This window comes from Anomaloglossus baeobatrachus, chromosome 2 (assembly GCF_048569485.1).
Source record: "Anomaloglossus baeobatrachus isolate aAnoBae1 chromosome 2, aAnoBae1.hap1, whole genome shotgun sequence".
NCBI lineage: Eukaryota > Metazoa > Chordata > Amphibia > Anura > Aromobatidae > Anomaloglossus > Anomaloglossus baeobatrachus.
This window is the reverse complement of record NC_134354.1, coordinates 719128115-719142973: the sequence shown is the minus strand read 5'-3', so window position 1 is coordinate 719142973 and position 14859 is coordinate 719128115. Positions and strand designations below refer to the sequence as shown.

The window sequence follows — 14859 nt, the reverse complement described above, 5'->3', positions numbered from 1 at the left end:
ACCCAGCCTGTAGGGAGAGACCCAGCGAGAGGGAGGGGCCAGTGGTCAGTTGGAATATGCGGGAAGAAGTGGTGTGCAGTATGTAGAGAGTCAGTGAGAATGAGGTAAAGAAGGAAGCAGTCTCTGTCAGGAGATTCAGAAGGAGGAGTCAGTGAGGAGAAGTGAAGGAGAGAGGAGGAGATGAGTAGTAGTCTGAAGTAGTTGAAAGTGGAAAGTACTGAAAAGATCTGCAGTGAGTGCTGTAAAAGGAATGAGAACTGTGGAGTACGGAACGGGACTCCAGGCACCGTGGGTTACCTGTGGAAGCAGCAGACTCCAGGTACCCAGGAGGGCCTGTGGAAGTTTGGAACCAAGGCTCACAGGACTCAGCACAAGGCGGGGTGCAGACTCTAGGACAGTGGGACACTTTATGGTCAGCTGTTAACTCTGCCGGGTGAGAAGATCTCCAGGGTCCATCGCCAACCCAAAAAGTCTGAAGCACAAGCAGCAAAGAGGGGATAGGGGACTGAACCCCTTAAATAGTCCAGTCTGCCTGGAATAGGACCAAGACAGAAACAGAGGGGTTCCCAAGTAGCTCTAGGCCACGGGAGCCCATCAACAAGAAGTGTGCACGGAGGACAGCCAACCCAGGCCCAGCTGGCATGGAGAACAAGGGGAGCGGATACACCTGGGACCGGCACCCACGGATTCAGGTACCACCACAGCAAAGTAAAGAAAGGCAAATTAAACTACAATATTGGTGTGGATTCTTTCCTTGACGGAGTGCACTCACATAGACTGTTTTCCCACTACAACCCCCATCATCCACTGCTGGGGCCTGTCCCTGCTCGCGGATGGCCCAGGTCATCAGAGCTGCATATTACATCAGCCCCAGCAGAACTCTGCAGCGCCAGTCCCCAAATCTGGCCGCAAACCGCAAGTGGCGTAGTCACTACAAACCCCTTTTATTTACTCCAAAAGACACCGACAGGGTCACGGAACCGGACCCCGCCACGGCTGATGTCCCCGGACTAGTCCGGCCCGCTTCTGAGTTTCCCGGCCCTGGGGCGGGCGTGTCAACGTCCATAAAACTTTAGGAGCACCAATTGTCATCTATCTTAGTAATTGTAAAATCTGTATTCACTGAAGACAGATATTTCCCAAAGAATTAAGAATTTTAAGAATAAATGATCTGTCCAGGAGGAGAAAGAAGCAGATTTCTCTAATAAGATATATTACAAGGTTTCTTATTTCCACATGTGTTTCATTTATAAATAATAATAAAAAATTAAAAGACGGTTACCAGGAACGGGAACTGTGTACCAGGTTTTTTCCTTATAAGCTGCGGCCACCACCAGTGAGCTCTTATATACAGCATTCCAGAATATTGTATATAAGAGCCCAGGCCGCTCTGTATAACGTAAAAAAACACCTTTATTATACTCACCCAGGGGCGGTCAGGTTTGATGGGTATTGCTGTGCGCGGGTCCAGCGCCTCCTCTCTGCTGCAATTGCCGTCCTCCTTCTTCTCAGCCCCGTGTGATTGATGCATGCTACGTCATCCACACAGGGCGACATTGCAGTCCTGCGCATGCGCACTCTGATCTGCCTGGCTGAGCGCAAATCAAAGTATTGTAGTGCGCATGCGTGGGTGGTCTTTGACCTTTCCATGCGCCTGCGCATTACATTACTTGATTTGCCCTCAGTAGGGCAGATCAAAGTGCGCCTGCGCAGGACTACAATACCGGCCTGTGAATGACGTAGCATGCATCAACCACACGGGGCTGAGAAGACGGAATAAGGTGATCGAAACAGGGAGGAGGCGCCGGCCCCCAGACCAGTGACGCCCATCAGACCTGACCACCTCCTAGATGAGTATAATAAAGCTGTTTTTACGTTATACAATGCGGCCTGCGCTCTTATATATAGTATTCTAGAATGTTGTATATAAGAGCTCACTGGTGGTGGCTGCAGCTTATAGGGGACAAACCTGGTGACAGGTTCCCTTTAACCTTTTCTACCTGTATATAGACTAAAATGATTTGTGTGATGTGTTGCATATAATTATCACATAATTATCACATATCTGTTTTTTCTTTGCTAGGCTCATGCCCGTGTTTGGCATCTGTATGACACTGAATTTCGTCCCAGGCAAAAAGGTCGAGTATCTATAGCGCTGGCTTCACATTGGATCGACCCAAACAATATGACACAACACTGCTTCCAAGAATCCAGCAAATCTCTTGATTTTGTCCTGGGGTGGTTTGCTAGACCAATATTTATAGATGGGGATTATCCCCAATCGATGAAGCACAATCTATCTTCCCTCCTTCCTGAGTTTACTGATGAGGAGAAAACATTCAATAAAGGAACAGCCGACTTTTTTGCTCTCTCATTTGGGCCAATAGTGAGTTTCCAGATGCTGGACCCAGATATGAAGTTCCGACAAACGGAATCATTATCTCTGAGGATGCTCCTGTACTGGATAAGTATGGAGTACAACCAGCCACCCATATTTATTGTAGAGAACAGCTGGCTTATTGCCGCCTTTACAAAGCGAGAAGATGCCAAGTATATGTATTATCTGAAGACGTTTGTCATGGAGACTTTAAAGGGTAAGTGAGATGTAGACCATGTTTGCAAATAAAATATTAAAATGTCCTGTGCATGTTTTGGCTGTTTTGTACATTGTTGCTTTTGGCTTCACCTCCAATACCAGTTTTTTTCAATCAAATCCCAATGAATCCTGTTGCATATAACTGACATCTACGGGATCAATGGTTTACATTGTGGTTAGTTTGATGAGAATAGTGTAGTTTGCAGGACATCTCATACTGGAACCCATTATAGCGTTGTTTAGTTTAGACGAAAAAATGTTATTCTCTATCTGGAATTCTAAGTAATTAGAGAGTGTTGCTTATTAGGATCCTCATTTATTAGCCAAAATGGAGGACTATTACAAAGATTTTCTTTTGGGCTCTTTTTGATTACTGTATATACTCGAGTATAAGCCGACCTGAGTATAAGCTGAGGCACCTAATTTTACCACAAAAAACTGTGAGGGCTTATTGACTTATGCATAAACCTGGGGTGGGAAATACAGCAGCAACTGGTAGTAATATGCCCATATTGTCCCCTGTACTAATGTGCCCATATTGTCCCCTGTACTAATGTACCCATATTGTCCCCTGTAGTAATGTGGCCATATTGTCCCCTGTAATAATGTGCCCATATTGTCCCCTGTAGTAATGTGCCCATATTGTCCCCTGTAGTAATGTGCCCATATTGTCCCCTATAGTAATGAGCCCATATTTTCCCCTGTAGTAATGAGCCCACTAGTAATGTCCCCCATCCTTTAGTAATGTGCCCATATTGTCTCCTCTAGTAATGTGCCCCATCCTTTAGTAATGTGCCCATATTGTCCCCTGTAGTAATGATCTCATATTGTCTACTGTAGTAATGTGCCCATATTGTTCCCTGTAGTAATGAGCCCATTAGTAATGTGCCCCATCCTTTAGTAATGTGCCCATATTGTCTCCTCTAGTTATGTGCCCATCCTTTAGTAATGTCCTCATTCCGGTTCCCTTCTTGTCCACTATTATGCCATTGTTCACACACACAAAATTATTCTCACCTGTCCTCTGTTCCCGCAGTGTCCTCTTACCTGCTTCTTGCAGACCACAGGCATATAAACCACTTGATGATTGCAGCCGATATATGCTGGTGCCGCCGTAGTTGTCGTCTGCGGTTTACTTCAGTTGATTGCTTTGTAGCTCTGCAAATCATTCAACTGACATAAAGTGATGACGACAATAGCGGTGGCCCCTGCATCGGGCGTGATCACCAAGGGGTCTATGTGCCTGTGGTCCTCAAGAAGGAGGTAAGAGGATACAGCGGGAACAGAGGGCAGGTGAAAATATTTTTTTGTGGGACCCTCACTTGAGTATAAGCTGAAGGGGGCGTTTTCAGCATAAAAAAAATGGGCTGAAAAACTCGGTTTATACTCCAGTATATACGGTAGTTCATTGTCAATCAACCTTTCTAATAAATAGGGAATGTCCAAAGTGGACATTTAGATACACCGCTAGGGAAGGAAGGTGAAATATTCCCCAATTAAAATAAAAAATATCTAGCTACTGTCCAGGACGATCCTGGGTGATCAGTTGTAATTTTCCGGGAAGAACAACATCTTACCATTATTTTATTAAATTTGACATTGCATGATTTGTAGAAGGGGCAACAAAACTTGGTACAACCTAAAGTCGATAGGCCCCAAAAAGGGAATGGTAAGGAGTTATTATCATGAGATCACCCAATAAATCTGGTAAATTCACTACTGGGGAACTATACATTCAAGCATCTAATTTAAATAATCTGTTATGTGTTTGCACAAGAAAAATCACTATTTCTGACCATTATATGAGTTATCCTGATTTTCACCAGTTTTTCCCTCTGCCGGCTTAATCTCTGAATTTACAATTGACTTTCAACTGGAAGGAACCCAGCAGCTATGATCTCTCCCATACACACAGTACACTGGGAGATATTCCCTTCTCTATTTACCTCTGGTAGCACATAGATAGAAACAGCAACAGCATGAGGAAGTTACACAACAATACTGAGCAGTCTAGCTGTGAATCCAGCTCTGGGATGAGGTAAAAGACTTGTGAGAAGGTCCAGAACAATCCAGTAAAATCTTTCTGTATCTCCCTCTGCCTTTTTTCTTACCCTGCTCTTTCCCCTCCCCTTTCCATGAAGTATATTTTAAGGTGTAACCTTACATCTGACTGTCCTGCCAGTCCATCCGACACGACAAAGGTGAACTGTTTTTCAGCATGGATGGTGACAACAAGAAGTAGGGGAAAAGGGAAGTCTTGGTTCATTAGTGTAGAAAGAACAAGATTTCTCTGAAAAGATATATTACAAACGTTCTTATATTTTCTAGTACCAATGATTTATTTAAAGGTTGTTGGAAGTATTGGTCTTGTTTAAAGGGAATCTGTCAACACATTTTTGCTATTTAATCTGAGAACAACATAATGTTGGAACAGAGAACTGCTAGATCTGCAGCATAGAAAACAGTGATTTTATCAAAATTGTACCAAACAGCTCAGTAAGTGACATATCACTGGAATCAAGGTCTCTGTCCCTACATTATACTACTCTCAGATAACATGGCAAAAACCTGGTGCCATCCCCTTTAAAGGGGTTGTGTAGCGACCCACGGGGGCCTAAGGGGTTAGTCATCACTGGGCCAGTAGTTTTGTGGGGTTCTGCTGTGACTGGTCTGGCTTGGCTCCATGGCCCCGTCGGCTACATGAAAATGACAAACAAACAGGTGAAGGTGTCCGGTGTAAAGGGGGTGGAAGGAAGGCGAAGGGTCCCTGGGAAGCATGTCACCGGTTGCAGCGGTGACTGGGGTCTCAGCCTCCTCTGCCACCAATCCTTCCTGTGACTTTTCATCTTCCAGGGGCGGTGTTGGATGGGAATGGGGGATGCTTTGCAGCGCCACCCGTAGTGTGCGGCCAGAGATTAGTCGCCGCTGCGAGATGTTGCTCTCCTCTGGGGCTGATGTTAGTGCTGCCCAAATAGTTCAGCTCCCCACAGGTGGAGCGAGCCCCAGGGAGGATGAGGATGATGGGGACAGCTGATGGCGCTGAAGCACGGGGTGGCGGTGCCGGCAATGACAAGGATGACACACGGGGCTGTGGTTCAAAGTTCCGTTAACTCACAGTTCTTAAGGTGCCCCGGAGGTGCCACTCTCCGCCGCCATGGATGTACTCCAGCCGGTCCCGGATGAATCAGAGGCAATCACTGGTGTCTGTTGAAATGTGTGAGACCTTCCTCCTTGCGCTGACACACGGTTCCCCGTAGCCTGAAGCAATTTGGGATCCCGCTGTCGGTGTTAAGTATCCCATCCCGTATGCAGGTGACGCGGGTCCTCGCCATGGGGTCTGACCATAGCCGTGACCCCGGATCCTATATGTCACTGTGTTCCAGGAAAGTGGGTAGTGGACGATGGGTCATGAAATACCCATCTCCTGCAGATTTCTTGGAGTCTGTGAAGGTGTCCCCAACCGAGGGTCCTGCACCCTGACTTGCACTGGCACTGTGGGAACGGTTAGGCTCGACCTCAGCTACCATCTCCTCTTGTCCCAACATCTCCACCAGCTGCCTCTGTCTCTCGAACTCTTTCAATCTCACTCCTGCAGACTGAATGCGGTGTTGTGGCCCCTGGCCCTAACACTATCTCCACCTGTCTCCCGTCCCAGGGCCAGCCTGTTAAACGCTACTCCCTCAAGGTTGTCTGTCCTGGGCTGTACTCTGTAGTGATGTGTCGGTCGCGAACGATCCAACACAAAGATCCGGCTCCCTGCTGTGAACGACAGGAGGCGGATCACCACTGTGAGCCACTGAAATCACTAAACGTCTCTTTTCGCCGTCAAAACCCCGCCCCTCCGCGGCTAAACTCCGCCTACTCAGCAATCTAATTGGCCATTTGTAAATGGGCGGGGCTTTGGCGGCGTTACTATAATCTTAAATATGTGTTCACCTGGGGTGAGCACATATTTAATAAGGAGCCGAGAATGATCCGAAAGATCCGGCTCTTTTTGGTGAACGGAGCCATGGGAACCGGATCACCTAAAAGAGCCGGACTGCCCATCACTAGTACTCTGACTAAGGCCCTGTGTGCACTTACCGGATTTTGCCGCGGATTTTCTGCGGATTTGCTGCATGTTTCGCTGCAGAAAATGTTCATAACATCTCTGCAGTGAATCACCAGCAGAACCTATGGGATCCGCTTACAAGGCGCATATTCATCCATCACTGATGAAATGGAGCAATAGCTGACTTGACTTTGACCAATAAGTAATAACATTTCAAATGTCTCTATTGTGGAGAGAATTTCTAATAATAAGTAAAATGCAATGTTTCTTGGTTTTACCAGCGCTTTGTAATTTTACCCATGTAAGATAATGAGAATAATCCTTCAAAACAAATGTAAACTGTGATTACTTCATAAGTCATATTTACTATTGTTTATCTTTCAGCCTCTAATGTACATACCATATGACAGATGTGAGAAAAGTATGTTACAATATTGACCCTGCAGATATAATAATGCTTTTTTATAGTGAAAGGGAAGTTAAAAATAACAATGGATTATTGTGTGACATTTCCTTTCTGTATCACTTTTAGCAATTAGTATAGACGGCGTGAACGTCATCGGATATACCGCTTGGTCTCTCATGGACGGCTTTGAATGGCACCGAGAGTACAAGATTAGACGAGGATTATTTTATGTTGATTTTGCAAGTCAAAATAAGAAGCTAATGCCAAAATCTTCAGCGTTATTTTATCAGCAACTTATCAAAAAGAATGGATTTCCACCATTGCAGGAGAATCGACCTATCCAAGGAACATTTCCATGCAATTTTGCTTGGGGACTTACTGCATGCACCATACAGGTATTGGATGTTATTTTTTTTTTGTTGGTAGATTTTAGTGATTATTACAGTTTTTATGTAAGTAAATATATGTTTTATACGGGCATTTAGATACTAGTTTTCCTCACTTAAATATGTTGCAATGATACAACTGGACAATTCGCAAAAATACCCTCTTTTCCGGATTGTAAGATGCACTTTTTTCCCCAAAAACTAGGGGTAAAATGGGGGTGTGTCTTACAATGCAGCGGTGGTGGAGTTGGGTCATAGGAGGCAGGGTTGGTGATACCGAGCGTGTCACTCCAGTGTCGCGGCGGCAGTGGGCGCCTGATCTGACTGTGGGATCTATTGAATTGGCTGTGACTGACGCAATGAACGTCATGAAAATGGCTGCGGAGGTGGCGCGTGTGCAGATTGACGCGATAGACTTCAAGAAAATGGCCATGCAGGCCTTTCTGTGCACGCACCTCCTCCTCTTCCTTCCATCAACACGTCAACCTCGAGCAAGTCAATGGAGCCCGCAGTCAGATCAGGCACCCATCACTGCAGCGACACCCCCGTCCTGTGACCCTCCGGAGTCGCTCCACTGCAGTTACACCCCTGCAGCACACCGGCAGATCAATGGCGCCTGCCGCCGCGACACCCCCGAGGCCGCATTATCATCGACCCTTCGTCCACTGACCCGCCTGAGACGCAACACCCCCTCCTCTGAGCCCGCAGCATCGCTGACCCTGCTTCCTGAGACCTTCCTGAGCCGCTCCACCACCGCCTTCACCCCTGATGAGCATTAGGATTAAGACACACTAGGATTATCAGACGAACCCTCATTTTAACATTAAAAAATATTTTTTCCTATTTTCCTCCTCTAAATTTGGGGTGTGTCTTATAATCCGGGGCGTCTTATATACCGAAAAATACGGTAATTACCTTAATAGAATACCAATAAATGTGATTTTAAAAAAAAAAAAGTCCAAGAGCCTAAGGGTAGTTCAGATTATTTTTCTTCAAGGAATTGGGTTAAATACATTTTTTGACTACTGATAACGGATGTGATGATGGACTCAAGCCATGATAATCATATGTAAAAAAAACCACTATGTAGCGCACAAAGAAGCAGTTTTAGGAACATTTCTTTTGCAGCTAACATAGCAGTATATCACATCTTTTGTTATGTTTTATTTTTTTTGTCTGCCAGATTGACACAATGCCAGCCCAGTTCAATGACCCTAGTGTCTATGTATGGGACATGAATAAGACTATGGGACTTACAAAGGTGGATGGTCTGAAAATGCCGAAAAGAAAAACTCATTGTGCTGACTATGCCTCTATAAGGCTTCAAATATCTATGCTACGCTCAACACACATTAACCATTTTTACTTTGCACTAAAATGGAGTTCTATCGTTCCTCACGGGAACATTTCTCAGATCAATCACAGCATTTTACACTATTACCAGTGTTTTGTAAGCGAGCTTGTTCGAGTTAACATTACTCCAGTAGTTGCTTTGTGGCAAACGATGGCCGAGCACCAAGGAATGCCTTCAAACCTCTATAAAAATGGGGGATGGGACAACCTACACACCATTGACGCATTTGTTGAATATGCCCGGTTGTGCTTCAAGGAACTTGGACAATTTGTGGCCATCTGGATAACCATGCATGAGCCCCCAGCGAGAAATTTAACCTCAACATCAGGACACAACCTTCTAAAAGCCCATGCGTTAACTTGGCATTTGTATGACAAAGAATTCCGAGAGTCACAAAACGGAAAGATCTCTCTGGCTCTTCAGGCTGATTGGGTGGAACCTGCTTCTCCTTTTTCTCGAAATGATAACAACACAAGTGAGAGGGTATTACAGTTTGAGATTGGTCGATTAGCAGATCCAATATTTCTCAGTGGAGATTATCCAAAAGTAATGCGTGAATGGTTAAGCCAAAGGAACAATCATGGAGTCTTTGACTTTCATGTACCTCATTTTACAGAAACTGAAAAGCATTTGATCAAAGGGACCTTTGATTTTTTCGCCTTAACCCATTATACTACTGAACTTGTACATTGGGAGATGGAAGATACTGTACGATACGATTATGGACTTGAAGTACAATTTATCACAGACAGTACATTCCTACATTCTGCACACAACTATGCCGTGGTTCCCTGGGGACTGCGAAAAATATTAAACTGGATAAAAACCAAGTATGGAGATATCCCAATTTATGTGCTTGGAAATGGAATTGATGATGGCAAACTGGATGACAAGCTGAGGATCTATTACATTCAGCATTATATTAATGAAGCTTTAAAAGGTATATTTTTATTACAGTTTTTGGATATATTTGAGGGTCTTATCGTAATGTAATAAGCGCATTGTAGCTCTTTCAACTTTGGCTCCAAGGACCAGCAGAGGGCAGGAGACAACATTTTTGCAGCTAGTGCTGCCGAAAACAAATGAAAGAAGGTGGATAATAAGAAAAGGGAGTGCAAAATAAGGGATGGGGAGGTATTGAAGAAGAAAATGGATCGAAAAGAATGGTAAAATAGTGAAAAAAAGAAGAAAGTAGAAGGTAAGAGAAAGGAGATAAAAGAAGGAGATAGATAGTGGGAAAATAAGGGAGGTGAAGGGGAAAGAGAAAGAGGTGGGAAAGCCTTAAGTGAACCTGTCAGGTGCAATATGCACCCAGAACCACGAGCAGTTCTGGGTACATATTGCTAATCCCTGCCTAACTGTCCCTGTATCTAGTAGCGTAAATAAAGGGATCCTTAGAAAAAGTATTTCTTAAGATCCCATATGATATGCTAACAAAGTCTGGGACTAGTCGCAAGGGCGTTAGTTCCCTTGGCTAGTCGGCCCCCTTAGCATGTAAGCACACCCCTGTGTTCATACTAACATGCTAATGGCTGTGCAGCATCAGAGGATGGTCATGCTCACCTCTCTGCTGCCATCGCGTCCGACTCCTGGATTGAGCCTGGACGTTCGGTCATGCGCACTATGAAGCTGGATGTACACATCCTGGCTTAAAACTCATGCTGTGCTCATAACCGAAAGTTCGGGATCTTGCGCACAGAGCCAAAGTCAATCGTTGGACGCGATGGCAGAAGAGAAGTGAGTGTGACCATGCCTCTGATGCTGCGCATTCTTTAGCATGTTAGCACGCCCACATGGGCGTGCTAACATGCTAAGGAGGCCCACTAGCCAAGGGAACTAATGCCCTTACGACTAGCCGCTGGCCTCATTAACATATCATATGCCATCTTTAGAAATACTTTTTCTAAAGATCCTTTTATCTATGCTACTATAGACTGGGACAGTTAGGCACAGATTAGCAATATAACTCAGAAGTGCTTGTGATTCTGGATGCATATAGGATCTGACAGGTTCCCTTTAAGGGAAAGGAAGGAGGGATAGGTCTAAGGAAGGAAAGAAAGGAAAGAAAAGGGTAAGTATTAAAGGAGAAAGGAAGAAATGGTCAGACATAGACCATAGTTTCTTTAGAAAGTTGGGTAGGAAAACTTAAGCAAAAAGAAGGGATGGGAAGAATAAAGTAGGGACAAAAAGAGAATGTAATGGAGATAGTGAGGAGAAAGGCATTAAAGATAATGTAGAAAATGGAATTTTCACACTTAGGCACTTTGCACACTACGACATCGCAAGCCGATGCTGCGATGCCGAGCGCGATAGTCCCCGCCCCCGTCGCAACTGCGATATCCTTGTGATAACTGCCGTAGCGAACATTATCGCTACGGCAGCTTCACATGGACTCACCTGTCCTGCGACCGTCGCTCTGGCCGGCAACCCGCCTCCTTATTAAGGGGGCGGGTCGTATGGCGTCACTGCAACGTCACACGGCAGGCGGCCAATAGGAGCGGAGGGGCAGAGATGAGCGGGATGTAAACATCCCGCCCACCTCCTTCCTTCCGCATATCCTACGGAAGCCGCAGTGACGCCGGTAGGAGATGTTCCTCGCTGCTGCGGCTTCACACACAGCGATGTATGGTGCCGCAGGAACGAGGAACAACATCGGACCGTCGCGTCAGCGTAATCATGGATTACGCCGACGCTGCACCGATGATATGATTACGACGCTTTTGCGCTAATTAATCGTATCATTGAGCCTTTACACACTACGATGTCGCATGCGATGCCGGAAGTACGTCATTTTTAATTTGACCTCACCGACATCGCACCTGCGATGTCGTAGTGTGCAAAGCCCGCCTTACTGTGAGTTTATACTTTACAACTAGAGTTGGTGCAAGTCTATCTGCGCGTCCCATTCCATTGGCAATGATAGTGGTCTCTGACCACTGAATGGGAGTGGGAATACCATCTCTTAACTGCTGGCATCCGTGGCTCTTCTATTGAATAGCACAATATAGAAGAGCCACGGATGTTGGCAGGTAAGAGATGGTACTCCCAATCTTATGCAGTGGGCAATGGAATGGGACGTGCAAATTGACTTTCACCAACTCTATTTACAACTTCCTAACCCACATGGCACTGACTATTATTAATTCAATTATTCTTTCTCTTTCAGCCACACTGATAGATGGAGTCAATCTTCATGGATATTTTGTTTATTCCTTCACTGATAAGATGGATCCACAATTTGGCTTGTTCAAATATGTTGCCAATAAATACGAGCCTAAACATTCAAAGAACATATACAAAAGAATCATAGATAATAATGGATTTCCAAGTGTGGATGCAACTCCCGCACCGTGCACAGAAGAGATTTTTGAGTGCACAGACTGTCATATGTTTCAGACTAGAAAATATTTGTTTGCTTTCGTGGCTTTCATGTGTTTGGTATTTATTATCTCTGTCTTTATGATCACATATTACTCAAAAAAAGGCAAAAGGAGATATAAGTAGGAAAACACTCAACATTTGGTAGAAATAGATTAGATTACGGCAGGGCCTGACCATGGGCTGGTGGAAAGCCTCTGCCTCTCTTATGATACCACCACCACTCTCACGTCACCTAAATCATCAGTAGGAGACCCTGTTGACAGTGCGCCTAACGGGTTCCAAAATGATTTTGTGGGTTCTAAATATTTTGCACAGTTGTTGAAGAGGGTGTTAAGAACACCCCTAATTGTAGAGCTGACTCCTAAAACTGTGAATTTATAGAGTAATATATAAAAAATTATATAAACTAGGTACGTGCTTTGTAGAGCTCTATTTTTTTAATACGCTATACTAGATATGTTCTGTAATCCTAAATTTAATTATTTTATACTATTAACTCCAGTGTCAGGATTTTTAGACAATAAACTGACCAATTATGTTTATTACTCTACATTTTTGGTATCTTCTATGTTTATTTGAAGCTTAGCATAACCCATAGTGTTAATAACTCATGGCATCTCAGATCAGGGTATCTGTATATAGACCGGTCACAAATACAGAAAGATTTAATGGTCCTAGATGCTCTTTTTTTCGCAGCAAGAAAATGGATCTGGTGCTATTGTTTAGGGATACAGGTTCTAGGTCTAAATCTAGGTATGGCCAGATTTAGTTCATTACAGTGGATCAAATTTTTGTTAAAGGGGTTTTCCACTTTCAGAAAAATGGATCCCAAACACTGTAAAATACCTTAAATAAAAAACACAGCAAGAACTTACCTTCCCCCGGTCAAGCATCAGCTCCCCACTAGAAATGAGCGAACCCATGAAAGTTTGGTTTGGCGGGTGCAGCTGAACTGAACTTCCACGAGTTCAGACTTGACCTGAACTCCAATGGAAGTCACTGATTGGCAGTTCAGGTCTCCGCTCGGCCATTAGCAGAACACTTCCAGGAGCGGGTGGGCAGGGTTCTTCCATTTTATTTTCCATTTTTTTGAGCTGCACACTACATCCGATCATGCTGTTGTTACCCCCAATGTGAGTTGTTCAAACACTGCAAGCGGTTCGCACTGGGATGAACATTGGGCGTAACCGAGCACAGTGATGCTCACATGAGTGGTTTACATACGTAAAGCACTCGAACTCTGTTTTTTGTAAAATTGGTGTTCGAACCAAAACCGAACACCGAACATCGGGTTTGCTCATCTCTACTCCCCACCACTGCTTTACACAGCCGCTGACCTTACCCATTGCCTACAGCAGTGATGCGTACTGTCATCGGATGCAACAAAAACCTTAAGGTTAGGGTGAGTACCTGCTTTATTTAGGTATTTTACATTGTCTGTGATCCACTAACCTAAAAGTGTAAAGGGTGCTTTACACGCTGTGATATCGGTAACGATATATCGTCGGGGTCACGTCGTTAGTGATGCACATCCGGCGCCGTTACCAACATCGCAGCGTGTGACACCATGGAACGACGATCAACGAGCACAAAAATGTGAAAAATTGTTGCTCGTTGACACGTCACTCCTTTCCGAAATATCGTTGCTGCAGGTACGATATTGTTCGTCATTCCTGCGGCAGCACACATCACTGTGTGTGACACCGCAGGAGCAACGAACATCTCCTTACCTGCGTCCACTGGCAATGAGGAAGGAAGGAGGTGGGCGGCATGTTCCGGCTGCTCATCTCCGCCCCTCGTCTGCTATTGGACGGCTGCCGTGTGACGTCACTGTGACGCCACACGAACCGCCCCCTTAGAAAGGAGGCGGTTTGCCGGCCAGAGCGACATCGCTGTCAAGGTATGTGCGTGTGACGCTGCCGTAGCGAGCACCAAATGTCGCACGAGCGACAGGGGAGGTTGCTATCGCTAGCGATGTCGCAGCATGTAAAGCACCCTTAAAACCTTTTACGATATTTTTCATTTCTGGTTAATGGATCTTTCTTGTGATGTTATTTACTCTTTGTGATTGTGATTAAAAGGGATTGTCCAGGTTTCTTAAGTATCTCTCAAAAATAAGCTGATGACAGGTCCAGGAGGTAAGCTGTAGTATGCAAGAGAACTTGATAGCACATGTTCAACTCTCCTGCAGCATCACCACAGGAAATAATCATTACATGGCTTCCATTCTACTATATATAATTGGAAGGTAACAAAGGGCACACCTGAGGGAATTAATTCAGAATGCATATAATATAATATAAATTGGAATATTACACATGAAATATTATGTATATTTATATATAAATATATATATATATATATATATATATATATATATATATATATGTATATAAAATAATGTGTGTTCTGAGGCAAATAACTCCTATATAGAACAAACGTTTGTGAACTCTGCTAGGTAGTGGTTGTAAGCTTGGATAATCTGCCAGAAACTAAAAAAGAGGAAGAGAAGAAGCTCATGTCTGTGATACTATAAGACTATATGGGTATATTTAAATAAGCAGAAGGTCCCAATGAACGTAAAAATGGAAGCTACCTTCTTATTCTGCCATACCCATGTCAGGTTAGCTAAAACACACAAAGGGAGAGATTTACTAATCGGAGTTGGTTTAACTTGTTTAAAAA

General features: G+C 44.4%; 1 protein-coding gene across 1 annotated transcript in view; it reads left to right on the top strand.

Annotated features, from left to right (window-relative positions):
- Positions 1-14430, top strand: part of KL (klotho) — a 69565-nt gene extending 55135 nt beyond the window's left edge. Inside the window, exons 2-5 of the mRNA XM_075334609.1 lie at positions 2084-2594; positions 7180-7448; positions 8623-9733; positions 11960-14430. Of these exons, the coding sequence (XP_075190724.1) occupies positions 2084-2594; positions 7180-7448; positions 8623-9733; positions 11960-12297 (2229 nt within the window). The 3' untranslated portion in view covers positions 12298-14430. The remainder of the gene's footprint in view (positions 1-2083; positions 2595-7179; positions 7449-8622; positions 9734-11959) is intronic.
- Positions 14431-14859: the final 429 nt, after the last annotated feature.